This window comes from Phoxinus phoxinus (assembly GCF_949152265.1).
Source record: "Phoxinus phoxinus genome assembly, chromosome: 1".
NCBI lineage: Eukaryota > Metazoa > Chordata > Actinopteri > Cypriniformes > Leuciscidae > Phoxinus > Phoxinus phoxinus.
This window is the reverse complement of record NC_136876.1, coordinates 26,742,006-26,765,572: the sequence shown is the minus strand read 5'-3', so window position 1 is coordinate 26,765,572 and position 23,567 is coordinate 26,742,006. Positions and strand designations below refer to the sequence as shown.

General features: G+C 37.6%; 1 protein-coding gene and 1 long non-coding RNA gene across 2 annotated transcripts in view; one reads left to right on the top strand and one right to left on the bottom strand.

Annotated features, from left to right (window-relative positions):
• Positions 1-23,567, bottom strand: part of cacng2a (calcium channel, voltage-dependent, gamma subunit 2a) — an 85,368-nt gene that overhangs the window by 31,571 nt on the left and 30,230 nt on the right. The window contains exon 2 of the mRNA XM_079629970.1: positions 1,645-1,728. Coding sequence (XP_079486096.1) covers positions 1,645-1,728 — 84 coding nt within the window. The remainder of the gene's footprint in view (positions 1-1,644; positions 1,729-23,567) is intronic.
• Positions 1-23,567, top strand: part of LOC307007729 — a 65,431-nt gene that overhangs the window by 23,291 nt on the left and 18,573 nt on the right. Inside the window, exon 2 of the long non-coding RNA XR_013799664.1 lies at positions 15,307-15,424. This is a non-coding gene — a long non-coding RNA (uncharacterized lncRNA). The remainder of the gene's footprint in view (positions 1-15,306; positions 15,425-23,567) is intronic.

The window sequence follows — 23,567 nt, the reverse complement described above, 5'->3', positions numbered from 1 at the left end:
AATGATCCGGGGGTTTTGTCGCAGACCTTGGAAATCTGTCTGCGACAGCAAAATCCAGCCAAAAGTCATGTAGCATAAGCTTGCCTCACACGAGATGACACCAACATCATTAAATGATAACTGCTGTACCAAAACACACGGAACCGTGACTTCAAAAGTCACAATTGCAAACTGTTAGACCCCTTGTTTTACTTAAAATCCTTTAATGACTGTCACGATGCACATTTTTTGGTTTCGTCTTCATTGTTTGAGGAAATCCCAAAAACTTTTGCTAACAAATGTTTTCGTCAGTAATATTAACACTGCTTTAGCACTTGTTCAGCCAGTCCAAAAACAGTCCCAATGGGCCAGGACATGCCCTGTAAATCTGGCATTTAGACTAATTTTTCCTCTCTCTCCAGTCCGGCATTGTCCTCTTCCACAACAGTTCCAGAATCTTTAATTACTCTTGGTTGTTACCATGTTGTTTCCAGTCAATTCAGGCCCTTGTTTTGATGACAGTAACTGATAGTCCTGCTTGTGAGTTTAGGATTGATGCGTGTGGCTTGTTTGACACTCACTTCCCGGGTCTGCTTGCGCAGACGAAAAAAGAGTGGAAATCAATGCTCTGTGTTTACGAGGGAGCCAGTGTACTGTAATCGGGCCTAGTTGAGCTGTACTGTATGAGCTAGAGAGTCTGCCGCTGCTGAGAATCTAAACAGAGTGAGGAAACATTCACACTCTCCCGCAGAGACAACAGACCATCCTTACACGGCTGAACAGCATGAGAAAACCAACGATAGGTGGAACAAAGTAAAAACTAGGACATTACTTGAAATACATCTCTTTTGCAGTAATTTAGTGTGAGAGACATTTCATTGCCAGCAACAGCTGGGAAGTAATAACCAGGCCCTATTTTTATTTATTTATGTATTGATTGCATTTTTGCTGATTTTTGTTGTTGCTGGGAAATCTGCTGAATTTTGTGAAAAGAATTGACAGTAAACATGGTAAAATATGTTAATTGACAGGTATATTACAGCATCGTTATTGGTAGCTAAAATGACCAACATTATTTCATATTTTAATAGAGTTTTAATATTCGATTACATTTGAATTACAAAAAGTAAGAACAAGAATAACTACCGGTATTTATTTAAACAGCGGTTAGAGTATTGCATTCCTATTTGTAGCTGAAAGCTAAAATAATCCACAATATTTAATATTTTAATTATTAATACAATTTTAATATTTGATTCCCTTTTTAATTAAAAATAACAAAGAATTACTTAAAAAAAAAAAAACAGCTGGTGGTTAGAGTACTACATTCTTATTGGTGTCTGAAAGCTAAAATATCCAGCATATTTTATTATTTTTATTTGAATAATAATAGAATTTGAATACTTTTTAAAATATTTTTTAATTATTAGCAAAGAATATGTTTATGTCTGTGAATCGTGGGAAACCTGCAGAGTTTTGCAGAGAGAAATAACCTCCCCCAAACTTTTTTTTTGAACCCCAAACCCCCCCCAAGCAGTTGTTTAAGCAGTAATAGCACTTTGGCAAAAATAGAATATCTGGTACTACTTGAAATGCCTCACAGATTGAACAAGGAAGAACAAGATGGTGAGAACATGAATACTGAAACACTATGGAGGCACTCACGTAAGAAGTACTCTGAGGCATCTGCTTCATAATCTGTGTCTTCTGGAAAGTGATCTATTTGCTTACACAATCCTTTGAAGTTTCCTGTAACAGAGAAACATATAGTTGCAGAGTTAGGTTTGTGAATTGAAACACCACATTTCCACGTTTTGTATGGCCTTATGCTTATTCAGAGGGCACCGAGGGACATGCATGGATGTTTAGACCCACATCCACTCTGGTTGGGCTCGGCTACTCAAGCGAGCCCGAGGATGCGGTTCGGAGCAGAGGCCTGTCGCGAGGCCACTCCAGCAGCAGGCGGTGGCTTGTAAACAAGAGCAGCACAGCTGGTGAAGACCTGGAGCTGCTCCAACCGCTGTGCTATGGGAAGCTCATCTCCTAACGTTCATTTATTAAGCGTGCTAGAAGAACCTGACATGCCAGGTTCAGACAGTTTTTGGGCTGCTCAGTGAGGAACCTGCCACCCTCCGCCACTGCTTTGGCCCGTAGCACATTACAGGTCAGTCTAGGTGAACTAGAGATGTGGGCCTGCAAACAGCAGCGATTACCGCAGCCTTTGATGTGTGTGTGGACATAAACAACGGGCACGGCACCAGGAGCACAGTGCCAAGCTTATGAAGTTGTTCATCCAACCCCCCCGTTACCTCCCCACTCTCCCTCCTTCATCTCCCACTCTCTCCTTTTCGTCCTCCCATGTGTTTCTCTAATGATTTAATCAGTTTTTTTCTTCTTCTTCATGGTGCCAGGTGTTGCTGGGGATATTTTGGCTGGGAGGCAGAACATTAGTGGCATGCTTGTGGAGATGAGATGAGAGTAGAGGCCTATCAAAGAAGCTTTCATGAAGACAGATTTACACTAGTCTCTTTACTCCATACAGTCTGTTCCACTAGGCTTGCAGGTCGAGAAGAAAGATTACAGGCGAGCAGTACCTTCTGCTTTTACAGGGTTAGTCGATTAGGGTTTTTTGTCTGTCAGTATTGGTTTTCGTTTCAGTTTCAAGATGACAGCTTTTTCTTTGAGAAAATAGAATAATGCATTTTACAAGAATACTTTGAGGTGAAGTTTGTAGTTTCTGTGCCACTAGTGTCACCAAACGGAATTGCAATCAAAATGGCCGTTAAACCAAGCAGGTCTATAATACCTGGAGAAATAGCTGCCCGTTAGCACTCGCATTCATCTCAGTGGCTGCTTGGCTGGAGCTGAAAATGCAGGATTTAAAATCTGCAAAACAATTGTGTTTTGAAGCGAGTGGATAGAGTTGTAAAATGTCATGTGACTAATCACTCGAGAACTGAAAAATAACTATTCTGCTTGGCTGGTGGCACCACAAGAACGTGCACAGTCCCAAACCTGAGCGACTGTGCACGTGAAAGGTAACAGAGAGGGGAAACATTTCTTGCTTTTTGACAGTCCTTCAAAAAGAATCGCCCACTGGAAAAAAAAATCTACTATAACATAATGAAATAATTGTGATTCACAAAAAAATATGATTTTGTCAGAATACATAGCAACTTTTGAATAGTGCTCAATTACAGAAATAAATGAAGCCAGTGGTCCCAACTATTTTGACTCAAAAGCCCCTCAATGTCCAAACCAATCTTATAAGGCCATACAGTAAGGTAAGACATGTCCTCCAGTTTTCCTACTATAATTATGATAAAGAAGCTGGGGAATAGAAAACATAGTTATTAGTTTTAATTTTGCAATTTTAAGTTACATTCTTTATTTTATTAATATTCATATTAATTGTATTAATAATAATGTGTTCATTTGAATAATTGGGCCCTTCGAAGTTTGCTGAAGCCCTCCTGCATCACAGCATTTTATTAAGGATTAGAATCAATTTCACCCATAAAGGGTTCACGCAATAAAGACAATTCTATCTTTCTGTTTTTGTCCATATACATTGGACTCCACATTCATTGCCTAATAAAAATACAGAGACAAATATAAAATATATATTTTTTGTTTCACAGAAGAAAGTCATACAGGCTTGGAACAACATGATGAGACAATGATGACAGAATTATACGTTTTTGGATAAAATATCTCTTTAAGTTTTGTCTCAATGTAAAAAGGCTGAAAATGTTTGCTAATAGATTTTATAGCAGTAGCAGCATCTTTTACTCTGTTGGATTTGTAAGTTATTGCATTTTATGCTGCTCAAAGCCATTTGAGGTTGACTTTAATGCAATAAATGAATAATAAGCCAGCTCAAATATAGTTAATGGCGTTATGGGCAGATTGATTCAGGGGTTCTGTGAGAAACCCAACAAATGCACAATGTTTGTGTTCGACACCTCTTAATCATCCGAGCATCAGATATGCAAGTGCTGAGTTTGTATGTTTGTGTATTTGTGATGTTCATTTCTCTGCTTCACCTTCCTGTGTTTTGGCTCACAATCAAACATTGCACATTGATTTCTATCAGTGAGCTCTGCGGCAATTAGCTGGAGCAGGGGTGGAAGAGAAAAGAGAGAAAGAGAGAGAGAGAGAGAGAGAGAGAGAGAGAGAGAGAGAGAGAGAGAAGGTGAAGATGAAAGGGAAGAGCAGGACAGAGTAGAAGGAAGAACCGAACAAAGATTACAAACATAAAATGAAAGGGAAAAGGTGCACCTTGAGGTAAAACAGAGAATAACGGTACAAATGTCCTGTTCATGTATGAAATGTTATGCACTTTAAGCTCTGTATGTGGCAAAATAATATGCTATTGTTCCAAGTATCAAATTACGCATCTTTAATATCAGATGAGGACCTGATATCGACCATTTTAAAGTATTTTCATCTTTTCTGCATGCTTCAGCTTATAATGTATTTCACATACACAAATTATGATGTATAATGACAAACGGCTAAATTCCTGAAATTGTTTTGCCATTTTTGCATGTGGAATTGCATGCCACTTAAAGTGCAATTGCTGCATGCGGTGAAAATTCGTTTTATTCAAGTTATTGTGTTCAGAGTAAACTAGACTCATTTAAGATGGCGCCTTTACAAAAATAAATCAATACAGTTTTATAAAAATATGGACCAGATTAACTAACAGCTTGTGCAGGCAGCACAAACCATCATATAGTGGTAAAAACTACTGTTAGTATTGACTAAAGACACATACACAGAAAAATTAGTGCTGAAAAGGTGTGGACAGGGTTATTTTTGAGGCTGAACTTTTTGCATATGCATTTGTACGAGTTTCCCTTTCAGGGAATTTGAAAAAAGTGTTTGAATAGGGAGTGTTTGAATAAATAATGCAACTTACTGGTATTTGCATCATTATTTAACACCCAAAAAAGCCGCAGAGAACAGAGAGCACGTGTTAGAAGGGTTCATTTCGAGGTAATTTACCTGGAATGCCAGTGAACCTAATCTGAACACATTGCCAAGCCACACTATTTTTAGTTTGCTGCGCCTGTGTTGTTAGTAGATTACCCGCACCTGATTATCATTGTCTCTGCTTGTTTGTGACTAAGGGTGCTTCTCAATATCCCTCCTCGTCATCCTCCTCACCATCTTAAAGGGCATCTCTAATCGCACCATGAGGAGGCGAGGATCGAGGAGTGAGGAGGCTTCCAGACAAGCTATGAGCGAGGATACACAGGTGTATCCTTTGCGTCAGTGTTTTATCGGCTAAACGTGTAAATTCTCCTCCACCTTTCACTTCGGTCACACAATCATTTTAATTTATACTTTACCTTTGCAGTTTAAATAGGGTATCTTGCTTTATTATTATTTATTATAAATTTCTTAAATAAACAAACTTCAGCAACATTAGGGCAGATCCTTTGAGTGCAGCTGATGACGCTATGAAGTGACGCTCGAGGGATCAAGTATTCCTATAAAAAAAGCTCATTTTCTTTCTTTGCAGCCTTCCCTCGCATCCTACAGGGGGTGGAGCTGAGACAAGAGGAAAGGAAACGAGGATGCACAAATAAGAACTGAGAACCACCCTAAATTTGCTCTTGGGAGATTGTGTTGGTCAGAATGGAAATGAGCTGATCGGTCTGTGTTTTTAATTTGCACATTGTCAGTAGATCGACCGCAGAACTTTCCACTCCCATCTGCGCATTTATGAGACTGCAGTCTTGTCTCACGCTAATTTAGTATCTGGCCCTATGTTTCCTATTTGGCTGGTGCGATTCATGTTGTAAGCGGGAAACGGTTGTAAACATATTTTAACGATATTAATCAAATAATAATAATCACGGACAAGAGTCCCCTAACTCTTAACTCCCTTAACTCCTCTAGTGAGAAACGGAGAACAGCCATGTTTGTGTGTATATCTCAGAGACTTCATGAGGATTTCATAAATACCGACATTACTGTCATGAATTAAACGTCTATCACTAGCAAAGTTGAGTCTGAAGGTCTGAGTTGACCTTCCAGTTCCAAGGGCTGAGGAAGACTATGATCTGCATCGCTTATATAGGGACAGAGTCCGTCTTATTTAATCACTGTAATGGCGGAGAGGGGTCATCGTACCCATCCTATCTCGTGACGTGTAGATGAGCTATGCATTGCCCTCCTGCTTCAGTTCCTCATAAAGCATGCAATTATCATTATGCTTAAAGGAAGGGGGTCAGGGATAAAGAGAAGAGAGGGAAGGAGAGAGAGAAGAGAGAGAGAGAGAGAGAGAGAGAGAGAGAGCGAGAGAGAGAGGGATTGGTAGGGAGGGAAAACAGCAAATTTATGAGTGCTTGTGCGGCAGAAACCCCCGGTCAGCCCACGCACTAGGCTTTCCCATTCGCTATCAGTCGATGAACCTCCATCTCTTGTGTTCTCCATTTCCTAGCCTTTTCTCTCTGTTCATGTCAGTGGATATTCGGTTTCCATAGACACTGCCTGAGAACTGAGGCTGCTTAGGTACAATCACATGTATGTGGGCGTTTTTTCAACTACATGCACTTCTTTGGTGGATTTTTAATCAAATAACAGGTTTCTTATGAAGGTAACATTAAAACTGTCTTAAACTTCAGCATGCATTTATTTTTACTACTTGTCAAATGTCTTATATTATTTATTTTTCTCTTGTCTCAGATCCACAATTTCAGCCTTGCTCTATTTTTTATGGAAATGTATTAACTGATAAACCACTTCAATATTTATTTTGTGAAAATTATTTGATCCTCCCTGTCTGCCTTGTTTGATTAAACATTATTTTATCAATATATATCAGTCAATCCTTTCCACCACAACTAACAATTTTGACCCAGTGCAGTTTTTTTTCTACTGTACTGGTAGTTGAGAGGAAATACTATAAGATGTAATGAATGGAGGAATAAAAGAACAATAAGGGAAAATGTTGTAATAATTTTTGAATGCAATATTTGTATTGTGTAGGATTTCCAATTAAGCTAATTTGCCAAATTCTCCTAAACCTTCGATTTTATTTTACATAGTTGTGTGTACTTATTAAATGTTACCTGTGAAATTAGCCTTAGCTTGGTAAAAGAGTCTGCCACCTTAACCTAACATTTTTTGAAGAATGCTACATCAAAATTACTTCCGATTACTAACAAGTGAGAGTGCAAGTGTGCAACACACACACACACACACACACACACACACACACACACACACACACACACACACACGCACACGCACGCGCACGCACACACACACACACACACACACACACACACACACACACACACACCACACACACACACATAAGCAAACAAATTAAATTAGTTTTGGATGTAGAAAAAAATTAACCCTGTTTTTGAGAGATTTGATATTTTATTAATGAATTCGGTTGGTGTTGAGATGTGAAGTTAATTCCAGCACACTCTCCCTACAGCAATGTTTTCTTTCTATGTTTAAGCCATTGGGGCCTTTATGCACCTTCCCCCTAGTCTTCTCTCATCCGTCTCTCTAAGTAAGTGCTGGATTGTAAAGATGTGCTGCGTGGGATTTACTGCTGGTTAAAAGTGGGACAATTTCTCTCTGCTGAAACTCTTCACTATTCATCTCTTTACTTTTTCCTCCCCCTTTCTAGCAGTTATACTCATTTAATTCAGAACAACCCCTGAGTTCAATTCAGTTCAAAATGAAGGTCTATAGACTGCTTAAAAATATATTAATTGCGAACATGATCATTGTGTGTTGGTGTTAGTTAGGTCCCCAATTTGGTATACTTCCTAACTATCATAACCAAGCAAGGCATTTCTACTTAAATTTTTTTTTAGACATTTATATTACATAAATATATGAGCAATTATAACTAACAAAACATTATCAAATATATTTATATACAAATATTTAAACATCAATTTGTAATATGAATATTTTTACCTTTTTTGTATATTTTTTTAAATATATTAAAAACTATATGAAAATATATCTTTTTGGCCATATGGAACTTGTTTAAGATGGTCTAACTAGTCTCCCACCCAGGCCAAATTGGTGTTAATATGGACTAACTGGTTTCCCAACCTTGCGAAATTTGTGTTTAGTTGGCCCCAAGGTTACATTTTAATTTGATAGTCCACTTTAGACATTCTACTGACAATAAGTAACTTTGCAACTACATGTCAATATTAAGCAGACAGTCTAAAAATACTCTAAATAATAAGTGTTCGTTGACATTGTACTGTAGTTGCAAAGTTACGTATCAGTAGAGTGTCTAAAGTGGACTGTCAAAATAAAGTGTTTACTGTGTTGGTCCCAATCAGATATGTTTCTCCACTAGCATATCCAAGGAAGACCTCTTTGGTCAACCAGAATCATCAGAAACGCCATGCTGAATAACCAGCTAAGTTTTGCCACACGTCGGACCAGCACTAACCAGCATAAACCAGGTTTAAGTTGGTCTTTTCAGCAGGATGTCTTCTGGAAACATCAACTCAGTAACAATATGTATAGCTCAGTATCTGTCCTCTCTTTTTTCCTCATTGTTTCATTCTCCCTTTTTAGTCCTTTCAGCTTCTTAGAGATGAATGACCACAGAAAAAACATAAAGCTCATTGCCCAACGATGGCAGATTACTGCATGGCAAAAAATGCGATTTTTACTTTAATTGTAATCTTTATCTTCCTATGCTTTTCCCTTCCGCACAATTTCCATTCAGTGTGAAAGATTACAGAGGGATTATTAAAGATAATTGGGAGCATTCTCCTGCAGTCCTCCTCTCTTCTCATCTCCACCGTTCATGCGGCTCATCAGATATCTGAAGTCGTCTTCCCTATGAAGAAAGTGGCACTATGCAGCCCTTCTCACTCACGGCATGTGTGCGTGTATGCGTTAATGGTTGAAAAACAATGAGTGACCCCTTTCACAGTTCTTTTTCTCTCTAGCTGCTGCTGCTATCATAGACCAAAGATTTTGACATTTTTCCTTGCCTGTCACCGACCCCTCGGTGGCCATTGTCCGATCATCGTCTGCTTGACTAAAGACAGGCATGCAGAAGAGCCGCCCACATGCTGTTCCCCTCCAACAGTGATGTCATCCCTTCAGCTCAAGAGAAAATCAATGCCGTTGCCCACACAGTTAAAGACAGAGCTGAAGAGGGTTCGTGTGTGTATGTATTTGATGTTTTTGTGTGTGTGAGTGTGAGTGTGAGTGTGTGTAGGGGGTGTCAATCAGCGCAGTTCAGCTCAGTGGAGGAGTATAGGCCAGATTTGAGATTTTTTGTTTGTTTTTATCTGTGAGAGGGAGAGCTTGGATTTTTCATTAGACTCCACCCCATCTCATCTTTTTTACTGGTCTGCTGCAGGTGGGTGTTATAGTTTCAAAAAGTTTACCAGCAGCCTCATGAGCAGTGCATTATTAGTCTGAGTTTCCATGGTTACAGTTGAGGCCTATCAGATGGTTATATCAAGCAGCAATCATAAGCCTTCAATTTGAAAATATATTTCATTTAAATCTTCAAGTGAAAAAATATATTACAAATATCCTTACAAAGTCCAGTCTTAAAATACATTTGCTATTTTGGCAAATGGTATTTTTTACAGTATGTTTTGCACAATGTAAATATCATATTTTTTTCTCATAAAGACCTAAAATAAATGTTGCCTTTACCTAAGATGTATTTTAAGACTTGAAATGTATTTTCTTGACACTTTAAGTACTTTTTGTAATATTTATTTTTTGGTAACGCTTTAGATTACAGCCCGGAAAGTACTGCGTAATTACAATGAAATTACAGTGTAACTTTCGGTAATTACAGTGTACCTATAAAGTACTTATGTGTAAGTATAGGGGAACAATATGTAAAGTCTTGGGAATAAAGGGGTAACAACCAGGAAAATACTGCGTAATTAAAACTAAATTACAGTGTAACTTTCGGTAATTACAGTGTACCTATAAAGTACGTACGTGTAATTATATAGGGGAACAATGTAAAGTTTTGGAATAAAGGGGTAACAACCAGGAAAAAAAAAAAATTATTTAGGCAAATTATTTATACTGTAAGTATTTTAGAACTACGGGGTACTTATACTATAATACAATCTTACTTTTGGGAGCAATTTAGCGAGTAGGCTACATACACCTTTTTGTAATAATAGTGTATACAAATACATAAAGGCTTTTTGCAAATTACGGGGTAGCCTATATATCAGTGCATTTATAAAGTAGGCTAATTTGTTTTTATTGCAAAGGTGCACTGATTAAGTTGTTTCAAGGCAAGTAAAACTACAACTTTTTTTTTTTAAATGCTGGGGAAATATACTCTTGTTTCTTGTAGTTACAGGGTAAGTATGACATTGCGGGCCGTAAATTAAAGTGGTGCTTCTTACCCTCTTGTTTCTTGTAGTTACAGGGTAAGTATGACATTGCGGGCCGTAAATTAAAGTGGTGCTTCTTACCCTCTTGTTTCATGTAGTTACAGGGTAAGTACAATAAAAACACATGTAAACACACAATCTGATATCACTTGGAAAACTTTATTTGAAAAACAACTTATTTCAAAAAAGATTTACAACATATTACACTTATTATTCTTTATTCCTTTTTTAAAATCAACTTTTCATTTCAAATACTAAAGTCCTGACAGAAAGTATACATTTTTGCATGGCTTCCTACTTCCTCCTCCTCCTCTCGTTCCTCTTCTTCTTTTTCTATCATTCCACTGATTAGCCTAATCTTAAGAATGAGTCTTTTGCTATTCTGTATTATGTATTAAAAGAAAATACAGTACACCCAGAAATGTTCTCGTAATTTACTCATCTTTTCGCTACCGACCAACTGTCACCAGCGTCCAGCGAGTGCATGAGAGTCGGCTTGGCTTCGTGTTAGGTAAAGCTTCACGCGTTCATTACGTTCTCGCGGGAGTTAGATGTGAAACTCGCGCGAGAACTGCCATCTCTGTTCTTCTGTATTGTTTGTTTTTCATTATTATTATGTGTTATTGTTTGTATTTTGTTGTGAGCATTAATAAAAAATAAAAAAATCGACATTCGGTTTCTCGGCGCGCTTACGTCACGCGTGTCAAGCGTGAACTCAACCCTCTCATGCACGCGCAAGTGACAGTTGGTCGGAACGGAAGCGATAGTCTTTAAAATGTTTAAATATTTGGTATTTTTCTTACAAACACTTATCGTCTCACTTCAGAAGACATTGATTCATCCATTGGGGTCGTATGGATTACTTTAGTTATTGCTGTATGTGCTGTTTGATGTCAACTTTTAGGAACACATGGGTTTGCATTATGCATTCACAGAGATTATATATTTTTCTAAAAAAAAAATTTGTGTTAATCTGAAGAAGGAAATTCATATACATCTCGGATGACATGAGGGTAAAAGATGAGTAAATGGTGAGGACATTTCTGTACGGTATTTTCTTTTAACACATAATACAGAATAGCAAGAGACATGGGATTCCTTCTTAAGATTTATCAGTGGAAAGAAAGAAGAAGAGGAACAAGAGGAGGAGGAAACCAAGCAAGAGAAAGTGTTGTAAATCCGTTTTAAAATAAGTTGTTTTTCAAATAAAGTTTTCCAAGTGATATCAGATTGTGTGTTTACATGTGTTTTTATTGTACTTACCCTGTAACTACATGAAACAAGAGGGTAAGAAGCACCACTTTAATTTACGGCCCGCAATGTCATACTTACACTGTAACTACAAGAAACAAGAGGGTAAGAAGCACCACTTTAATTTACGGCCCGCAATGTCATACTTACCCTGTAACTACATGAAACAAGAGTATATTTCCCCAGCATAAAAAAAAAAAAAAAAGTTGCAATAGTTTTACTTGCTTTGAAACAACTTAATCAGTGCACCTTTGCAATAAAAACAAATTAGCCTACTTTATAAATGCACTGATATATAGGCTACCCCGTAATTTGAAAAAAGCCTTGTATTTGTATACACTATTATTACAAAAAGGTGCAGTGTATGTAGCCTACTCGCTAAATTGCTCCCAAAAGTAAGATTGTATTATAGTATAAGTACCCCGTAGTTCTAAAATACTTAATAATTTGCCTAAATAATTTTTTTTTTCTTCTGGTTGTTACCCCTTTATTCCAAAACTTTAAATTGTTTCCCTATATACTTACACGTACGTACTTTATAGGTACACTGTAATTACCGAAAGTTACACTGTAATTTAGTTTTAATTACGCAGTATTTTCCTGGTTGTTACCCCTTTATTCCAAAACTTTACATTATGTCCCCCTATACTTACACGTACATACTTTATAGGTACACTGTAATTACCGAAAGTTACACTGTAATTTAGTTTTAATTACGCAGTATTTTCCTGGTTGTTACCCCTTTATTCCCAAGACTTTACATATTGTTCCCCTATACTTACACATAAGTACTTTATAGGTACACTGTAATTACCGAAAGTTACACTGTAATTTCATTGTAATTACGCAGTACTTTCCGGGCTGTAATCTAAAGCGTTACCTATTTTTTCACTTGAAGGTTTAAGTAAAATATATTTTCAAATTGAACAATATATTTCTGGTGTAAACTAAATGGGCCATCCTAGGCTGGTGTAAGCTGTTTTATATATAAATGACACTGGTCACACTTGAGTTTGGGGAACACATATTCACTATAAACTATGACTTTTGCCTCAATAAACTCCTATTGCTTATCAATAGTTAGTAAGGAAGTTGCTATATGGAGTCTTGGAGCTTGTTTAAGATTGTCTACCTCGTCTCCCACCCAGGCCAAGCTGGTGTTAATCTGATCTAACTGGTCTCCCAACCTTTCCTAACTGGTTGCGACGAGCAGGACGAGGTTGAGGGACGTGAGAGAACGGCACGAGACCGGTGGCGTGATTACTGATGAGTGACACCTGCGCGACTTACCGCCCTCGTATCTCTCAAAGAGGAGCGGAAGCATAAAGGAGGAGCAACGTCAGTGGAGATGATCGAGAGAGGAACAGGCCTGAGTTTTATGTTGTGTTTTGTGTGGCCAGCAGTCGTCTGCGAGGGGCTGCTGCCTGCTGGCTTATACTTTAATTTTTGTATTTGTTTATTTATTTATTAAAGTCTTTAAATGTTCGCCGGTCCCCGCCACCTTCTTTCCATAACAACGAACTTTGTTACACTGGTATTTATTAGGTTTAGCAGGCCCTCAACCTGTCTAAAACTATCAAAACAGACCAGAGACCAGACTAACCTAACCATCTTAGGCTGGTTTAAGCAGTTTTTTTCAGCAGTGAAGCTACTGAAGAATATATGAATGTTACTTTGCTGTGGTTAAAGAGCCCTTAATGTTTGTGCTGTATCTTAATAACCAAAGACTTTATACCAAAACCACTGTGAGGTGTAGCAAGCACTCCATGGTTACCATTGCCCTCGGTGATGGGGATGGATGGGTACGGGGTTAATATCTGCCGTTGGTGTGCTAACGATGTGGCCTTAATTAACGACAGTGGCAGCATAAGGCACAACAGGCATAATCGGTGTATTCATCTTAATAATCACCAGTTATTAATCTCAATAATCCTGCTGGTGAGCTGTGTGCTGGAGTACGTCGCCAGGAGAGCTCTGCTCGTACCATTCCCAGCAGGTGCTCTGTCTGTGTGTGCATGTGCCTTGGCATAAATAATTATGCTGGTTTGGTGAATGGGTGCTGTGTGTTTTGGATCGTTCCAGGTTAGGTGTAACAGCTTCAGAAATGAGATGCTCAGTAAATGTTACAGCCATTTTCCTAGTACAAAAATCCAGCTAAAACCCGCTTCTGATGAACTAGCTGGTTAAAACTGATCATTTATAATAATTTATTCGCTTGTTCAACTTGATTTAGCTTGCATGCAGTTTCTCATATGCATCATATGTGTGTGAAACATTACTGTAGTGGTACACCGTACACCTAGTTTAGGTCTTTATGAATACCAGCAAATGTATATAATCGTTAGTGCTGTCAATCGATTAAATTCAGTCAAATTGGTGTGCATCCACTGAAATATTTTAAGATTTGCCCGTGCAATTTGCTTTAAACCAGCTCAAACATGCATTTTAGTCTGGGACTAGCTAAGCTTTGTCTGTGAAACCAGGGCTAATTGTCTTTAGAAGTCAACATAGTATTTGTTTTATTTGCATATCACCGAGCACATCTCTGATAGTCCACAGCAATATAATTTGCAAGTGAACTTATCATAATTAGAGGCCATTTGCACAGGACACATTCTTGTACTCCTATGTTTTTATAAATAGTTAATCTATGGATGCATGCAAATGGAGATCTTTGACAATTGCTTTATGTCTCACGGTTTTTCAGTGTCTTGTGCCTTGAGGACAGTGTTTTTAAGACACGTGCTTACAGTTTAAAAGTGTTTTAAAATGTGTCTTTTTCCTCCTGTGTTCTGCTTAATTTATTTCCCTTATGCAACATCCAGGGGTATTTGAATTCAAAATTGTGCGAATGGACATTTGAGCCATTTTCTGAATTTCTCAGATGGTAGGGAAATTTAATAGCTGCTTTGCAAATGGGTTAATTTTTTTTGCACATTATTAATTGTGTTTTTGCATTTATATTTTGATTGACTCTTTTGTTCATATAAATTGACAGCTCTAATATTCATATATTAATTGTAGAAGCTAAACCGGTTTGGTTGGGCTTGTTTTCTTAAAAGGAGACAACTGACCTCTAAGTTCCTTCATGGATTTAAAGGGGTCCTGACATGAGAAATCATATTTTCCTTGATCTTTTGACAGTAAGAGATCTTTGTACCATTAAAACATCCTCCAAGTTTCATAGCTTAAAACGTCCTCCTGATCATAAACAAAGCATTAATTTAATCAGCTCCAAAAATGACTTGTTTTGATATTGCGGGATCTGTGACATCACAGCAAATATATGTATGCATATGCCAGAGCAAGACACTGACAAATAGCTATACATCATCGCACCATAGCCGCCCAGTGGTGTTCAGTCACTTAACGGCTGACATTTGTCTACACTGGATGTTCAGTTGCATGTTCAGTTTCTCACATACTCCACGCACTTATGTCTATCAACAAAAGGACAAATGGAAGAGTGAAAGAACGTTTGCTTTGACGTGTCCAGTTTAAACATCTCTTCTGCATACATCTCTGTACTGACTTCAGAAAGATGCCAGCATCAGAAGCGTTGTTTCAATGTCGTCCTGGATCGCGTCGGAGCCTGAGGATTATATGTACAATATGTTCGAAGCATTTCCCAGAACAATTCCAGTTTTAAATAATGACTCGTCCCTTGTCATTGTCGCCTTGTCAACAGGCTTTGGGAAAAACAGAAATAAAACAAGGATCAATATCGGTGTGGCGTTTTCAGGATGGAGAGAGCTTCGCGACAAACTTGGACGAGACACCGCTCTTGCATGTGTTTTAATAGACAGGTAAGCAAAAAATATATTGTACACATACAGTTAAATTGCACTTTGCTTGTACTTCAGTAATGCTTATAAAGTCTGATGTCTATGGCAGTGAAATTAAATACAGTATGTTTTAGCCATATTTAGCCATTACTTGCAAATACTGTGGTTTCGTTCAAATTTACTTTTAGTACGATTGTTTTAAATGTGTAAAACTGTGCAGCTCTAACCCACCAAATCCTTTTACAAATAGTCACATATAACACACACACACACACACACACACACACACACACACACACACACAATCCTGTTAGTATTTGTGTTGACTTTTTGAGGATCAGAGATCCCTGGGCATTAGCTTTGATGCTCAGCTAAGAGCGGCCTGCACCCCACAGTTATTTTTCTATCACTCCATCATCATGGAGACCCCCCCCCCCCCTCCCCACACACACACCACCTCTCTCTACAGTGTGATACCCATCCCCCCTTCTCCTGGCAGACCTCCTTTACTTCCCTTTCTCAAATAACCTCTTCTTTTTTGTCTTTTCTTTTTCTATCCTTTTCAGTTTTGTCACTTATATCAGCTTTCTCTCTCCTACATTTTAACCCCACCATCCCCTCTCAAGTCTACACCTGCTCCTCATGTTGGTGACATCGTGTGATGTTGATGTCGTTTATGTTAAAGGACTCTCTTAAAGGACAATTCCGGTGAAAAATAAACCTAGGGGTAATTAGCACATGGTTACCTAGTAGATCGTTCTCTGGGATGCGTTTTCATGATAATCGAATGTAAAGAGTTGTATCTCTAAAAACTGATTAGCTTATAACGCTAGTATATGGGGCATATAATAGGTCAAAGTAAATCGCTAGTTAATACCACCAACAAGGCTCAAAATAGCCCCACACTAACACGGTAGCATAATGAGGGGTCCCTACCTGCAAACCGAAGCATTGAGAACTGTGTAAGTGTACAGACAGTTTAATAAGAAGATATTTTATAAAGACAGTACATTACGCGTATACAGGCAGGAGCCATCTTGGAAAAGAGTCTCGACTAGTCGAGCCACGAACGCCGTGCTAAGTGAGCTGGTCGATAGGAATTACGTTTGTGAAAACTAACGTAGCACGGCGTTCGTGGCTCGACTAGTCGAGCTAACAAAGTTCTCAATGCTTCGGTTTGCATGTAGGGACCCTCATTATGCTACCATGTTAGTGTGGGGCTATTTTGAGCCTTGTTAGTGGTATTAGCGATGTACTTTTACCTATTATATGCCCCATATACTAGCATTATAAGCTAATCTGTTTTTAGAGATAAAACTCTTTACATTCAATTATCATGAAAACGCATCCCAGAGAACGATCGACTCAGTATAACTCATGTGTTAATTACCCCTAGGTTCATTTTTCACCGGAATAGTCCTTTAACCAAAGCTTGTAAATTGCAAAAATGTTATGCCTCTGGTACCGCTGTGCAGCAAATACAAAACGGGCTACTCTGGGACTGCAGTCATGAGTATCTGACCCAGCTGAAATTCACATCAAAGCTATAGAGATGATCCTTCACTCTTTCTCTCCACTGGAGAGCTAATCTGAGACTCCAGACCAGTTACCAAGAACCAGGTCATCAGAACTGACAGGGTGCTCAAGTAAAGAAAGAGAGAAAGTGGAAGCAATGGAGGCAAGAGAAGGAGAGATGGAAAGAATGTTTAGGAGAAGTGTATGCTAGACTTGAATGCCGGAGACTACGTGAGAAAAGTAGAGATTGCAGAGAAAGGTTAAAGCAAAAAAAGATCAAAGATGAGAATCAGTGTCAAGAGTATTTAGCTGTAGCCATGCCCACCTAAACAGCATGTGCCCATATAATATTTTTAATGAAAAATAATGTTATATTTAATGAATCATACAAACTTTGTAGTACATAATAATTATTTTATATTTTAAATAACATTGTATTTAAACAATTTTGTATTATATTAATTATATTTTTGTATAATTTTTTTATTGTACATTTAATTTAAAAAAAAAAATAGTAGTTACATTTTTTAACAAATGTATAGTAGGCCTACATATTTATCTATAATATAATATAATATAATATACTATAATATAATATAATAATATAAGAGGGAAGGGGGAACGGTGAAGAGCTTACTCTTCAGCTGTCACCCTGTCTATTTACCGCACATGGTGTCGCTAGTAGGACAACAGATGTTCTTATCCTAGTTTCCAGGCAAACTTTTTTGGGTCATCCTCAATTCATTTTTCACCTTGAAGAAAAGAGCAGAGAACAGAACAGAACTCCAAATGAATGATAGACAGATTCATTAAACAAAGGACCAAAGGACCATAGGACCCACATGTGAATGAGAGCAAATAAAAGGTCAAGATGTGCAAACATTTTGCAAAGAAACATGACTTGATGGCGCAAGGAAAGAGGGAAGTCGACAAAAAGTATTTTCATGGTTCCTCACCAAACTATAGGAAAGACAATACACAGTAAAACAGAGTGAAGGGTGATAGGGATAAAACAAGTGAATGAGCACATGGGGAGAGAGGAAAATGAGGATTGAAAGGAGAAGAGAGAGGAATGGGGCTTACAACCAATGGGGACTGGAGGGCGTTCTAAAAACAGCTGGTCAAAGATCTGCATGTGCTGTTCTTTTCTCGTCTCTCTCTTTTCTTTCTCATTCTCTCAGTATCTATATCAGGCTGAAGTACATCGTGTTCATGTCGCCTAAATGGTGTTTAATCCCACACAGACAATGAAAACAAATATTTTCTTAACCTTTTGATGCACAACATGGGTCTAAAGTGTCTAAATAAATTCATTTTCATCATTCAGTATTCCATGTATTCCTCAATTAACTTGTTTTAGATCATTACAAATCCTTATTTTAATTTTCCCCTCTTTCTTTTCGCACAATTTTTTTTGGTGTGTCACTACCCTTCTAATGCACAACATGAGTCTAAAATGACCTGTATTCATTCTCTATGTTATTTCAATCATGGCTGAGTGTTTCTTTGCTGAATCTTTGAAAGAAATGTAATTGATCATTTATTAATCAATATCTTGTTTTTGATTTCCACAAATCATTATGTTTATTTTTCCTTTCTTACTTTATAAACAAACACAGTTTTTGTATTTCTACATCAATTTTACACACATGGGTCAACAATGACCCAAACCTTTGTATTTGTACATTTTTGTAAGTAGGACCATATTTACTGCATAAAACTATTCACCTGCCACACATTTCACAACTTAACACGGCTGCTTTTGTATATTTCATGCAAAGATAAAAAAAATTACCACAGAAAATATTTGATATTTTGTGAAAGACAACTGGATATAATATTTGAATGTTAGGCTAAGGTTACCTTGATCTTGAAATTCAGAAAAGAGAAACATGTTCAATACTATATTAGCTTGCTGTTGACATTCTATTCTAATGTTAGATAGGTCAACAAAATAAAAGTTGAAATAGAACGTTATTATATACAAGTATATATTGTCGCTGTCGGAAACCTTGTATCTCCATATTTCGTCATTTTTATTTGTTGTTAAAATCAATGCTATTAGTCACCCTTTGCGTCTGTCAGTGGACTCTTCACCAGAACATGCAAGGCATACCGCCTGTCATGATGAAGCCATCCAAATTGAGGGATAAGCATAGCTCAGAATATGGAAAGGATGATGGGAACCACGGGGCTTTATCTGTACGGATCATGGATCAACTGCGATCCATTACACCGCTAATCCTGATGCTAGGAAAGTGGTTATTTTCAACTATGTTGTGAATGTCTAAGTAGAGCGTTCTTTGTTTGTTCAGTACATATCACTGTGGATTATTTGGTAAATCAGTCGCAATTTCGGTGCAGGTTTTGCAAGCAGACTTTTACAGTAAGAAATTAACCCAACAGTAATGCCACAACATGTTAGTAACAGAGTTAATTCTAATGCTTAATCTGTGATTTCTGATATGTACATATTCATGTAAAGTCAGACGTTCATTGTCTCAAAATCGTTATTGCTGTTTATGCGTCAGTAAATCAGTAAATCAAGGTCAACTTCACATTATTTCTCTTAGTAGCATGAAATAATCTGTTATTTAAATTGTGATTAAATTATATACAGAAAGTGATCAAAGAAGGCTCCCTTTACAATCACTGGAGCTGTCAATCATGCAGCACAAGTTTATCTGGACTCTCGCCAAAACTCCCATTATAATCAATGACGCTGTGTACCCTGCACAATGAATCTCTTATTTGCATTATGTTTGCACTGTTAGTTATGATGACAGCATGCGTGAGAGGGTAGAAATCGAGCAATGATGAGATCACTGCATTCATGCGCTAAACAGACATGTATGTCACTGGCTAATGCTCATCAATGCAACCTTTCATGCATCGGGAGTGGATCTAAATATAATGCTATAATCCAATTTTTCATGATTAGTTCATCTCGACAGTTGTAATAGTTAAAACATTCACAAGAATTTCACAAGTAATACTTATTTCATATGAAAGATGTCAGCCAATCACAGCATTGGGCGTTTACACTCAAATCAGAGGGATAAAATTTTTATAGATTATAACTTTTGATGTACAAATCAAAATAACATTTTAAGCGCACCTTAGGAAACACTATGAAGTCATAAAAATGCAGTTCATGACCCCATAAAAAAAATATAAATTTGCTTGAAAAATTGGTATCTTGAGTTAATCTTGAGTTAAGTTTATTTTTATTTCTCCAAAGGCTTTTATTTTCTTGTTTTTAGATTTCATTCACTCATTAACCATTTCAGTTGTATCCGACTCTTGGTGATTCTATGGGTCATCTCTCACCACACGCGAGAGTTGTCCATGAATTTTCTTGCTAATTTTTTTCTAAGGTCTTTCCTCAACCCTACCCGTTACATGGCTTGGCACACACACACACACACACACACACACACACACACACACACACACACACACACACACACACACACACACACACACACACACACACACACACACACATACACACATACACACGGACAATTTAGCGTCTCCAGTTTACCTATACTGCATGTTTCGGATTGTGTGAAACCTGGAGGAACCCTCGCATACACAGAAACTCCACACACGCAGCTCCACGGCTCAGCCGGGACTCAATCTTCTTGCTGTGAGGTGACAGTGCTACCCACTGAGTCGCCTGTTTTTAGATTAAACAATAGTAATTTTGTAAGATGTTTGAAAATGTATGCAAATATCTTATGCAGCTTTGCTTCTGATGCTGATTAAGATAAAACATTTTTGTAAAAAGATAATTAAGTCCTGATTTATCACATATTTGAAATTTTGCCTGTGTTTTAAAGACTGATGTGAGTGGTCCTGTAGGCCTTTATTGGCCAGACTTTAAATCTGCACTTAGAAATCTTATCAAAAATCAAAATGAATAAATTAATTTCACATTTCCTGAAGGAAATACCATGCTTAAAGGGCAGCAAAAGAATAGCTTTGTTAGAATAGCCTGACAACCTGTTTGGTTCTGAATTGCAGGATAAGACCCGCTTTCCCATTGCAGACATTCAACACATCTTTTCAGTTGATTGTGCACAAGAATGAATATTCACGCCATCTTTGCAGTATAAATGTGGCTATAAAATTAGAATTGTATGCAAAGAAGACACAATCAATCACAATTAAGTTGATAGATTACCCAACATTTTTAATTCTGCCATCACTCACTCACCCTCATGTCATTCCAAACTTGAATGACTTACTTTCTTCTGAGAAACATAAAACAACACTTTTCAAAATATCAGAATAAAGAAAGTCATACAGGTTTGGAAGGACATAAGGCTGAATAAAATTTTTTTTTCATGAAATATACAAAGTTCTGTCATGAAACTCTAGATGGCACAGGCTTATAGGTCCTTAACTCAATTTGTAGCGATCACATTGTTATCTACATAGCCCTGGCATCAGCAGCCAATGAGTTTGCTGCTCAAACATTCAAATACTGACATTGTTTGCTGTCAGCAGTTTGCAGCGCGCTTTCAGAAATCCTCTGAAATTCAACATCTAAGATAATTGAACGGCCTTTCTTACGCTATTCACTGCGTTTTTGTGAAGTCTGCTTTGTCAATTCCTTATGAAGTAACCATACACAAAGTTCAAAATCACGTGTCATGTTAACAGTCCTGTTTAATCCTTAGAGTGAATTACTAAGCATATTTGCAGCTAGTGAACATGCAATATCGTATTTATGAAGCAGCAGCAGCAGCAAGCAGACAATGTAGGACATCAGCTTGAGAACACACAGGATAGGTTATCCTAACCCATCCCGTCCTGTCTATGTTTATCATTGTGCAGATGCATGTCTGCCGATGCAGCGGCATGCATATATTGGCTTGTATTGTCTTTCCATGTCTCCTGCTTTGTTGGGGTTATTCTATGTTTGTTATATGTGCAGCAGCAGAATGTCTGTGGATGTATTGACAGTAGCCAGTCTCTGTACTTGCTCTGCAGCAGCAGCAATAATAAACAGCACCAGCAGCAACAACAGCAACAACAGCAGATCTGTTCCACCAAGACCAAATACATTAACATTGCCACATCCACTACCATGCCAATCTCTCCAAGAGTTGTCATGACAGAACTTCATTTCTGGGTGCACTACCACATTAAGCATGTAAATAGGTGTAAAAAAGAAAACCAATTGGAATTCAGTTCATCACCTCTACCTCCACATGAGCAAAATGCTGGTTACATTTTGAATATCATCAGTTCTACTATCAATATTCTATCAATGTTAATACATTTACTTAAATGTTATGAATTTTAGGGGGAAAAAAACAGGAAAAAGGCTAAAATTATCTATAAAACAAAGTTTGAATAGCAGTGATTTTGCCTGATTTAATTAAAGTTTTATTTACTCATGATTATCATACCCTGAACAGAGTGTTTGAGGAATATCAATAAAGTGCTGCCTCGTACTCACTCATATTTGCACTTAAAACCATTCTTATTCTGAAACGTGTAATATTACCTTTCTGTCATGCAGATGTGAGGTGGTCAAACAGAAAACACACACATGCTTAGCTCTGAAAACACATGGTTCATAGGGGGTGTGTTCACACTTCCCTTGCACCGCATGTGTACGTGTGTGTGCAGGCTCACTGTGGTGCATGCTTTGTAAAACACACCGAGTGACTGAGGCTGGGCTGCTCTCATTAACACAGCCACTGGCCGGCCAAGAACCCTCACCGACCAGGTGCTAATTTGATTTAGCTCACAGCGGCCATTCCCCTACCACTGAGGCACAGCCCGTCAAACCTGCTCCTCTATTGTAATATCACAAATACACATGCAACATAACATTTGCTTTACACACTTCCAGACATGCAGAAATAACACCTACTAGTATTGCCTCCCCATTGAGCTTTTCTCAACAAGAAAGTACAACCTTTTTTTAAGTAGTACCATGGCAATACTTAACATAAAAAAAAAACATGTACAATGCAGATCAATAATATTGTTGAATATTAATGTTCCAAACTTGTGTAATGAAAACGTCTGTATTTTAATTAGTATTTTAATTTTAATTACATATTTTATTTAGTTTTTAGGTACCATCTCATATTCGTATCGTCTCCTAGTTGTTAGGTTAGTTTTAAAACGATATAAATTGAAAACTAATTGAATATTAGTTATTTTATTTATTTTTTTATTTTTTATTTTACTATTTTTGACTTGGTGAGCATATGAGACTTCTTGTAAAAACATTTTTTTTTTTATTCTTAAAAACCCCCAAATGTTGATTGGTAGTATAAACTAGATAAAACAGCTGCTCAAAATAAAAGAGGAGTAAAGGGACAGAGAGTGAAGTGAGATGTCATGCGAGTGTGAATGAGCAGGAAGGGAGGGTGAGAGATGAGTTTGGGGAGAGGGGTGAGGGATCAGGAGCTGTTGATTTAGTTCAGCATCATAACATGATGAAACGGCAAGCATTGGACTCTTTCTCATATGAAGAGGCGCAGCTGGTAAAAATCAGCAACACCTTTGAATGATGCCACGTTTGTCATTAGGTGTTGCTTGAATGATATTTATACTATATCACTCTAGAAAGAGTGCTGTTTAGGGACGCACAATATTTAGGTATCATATTGGTTATGGG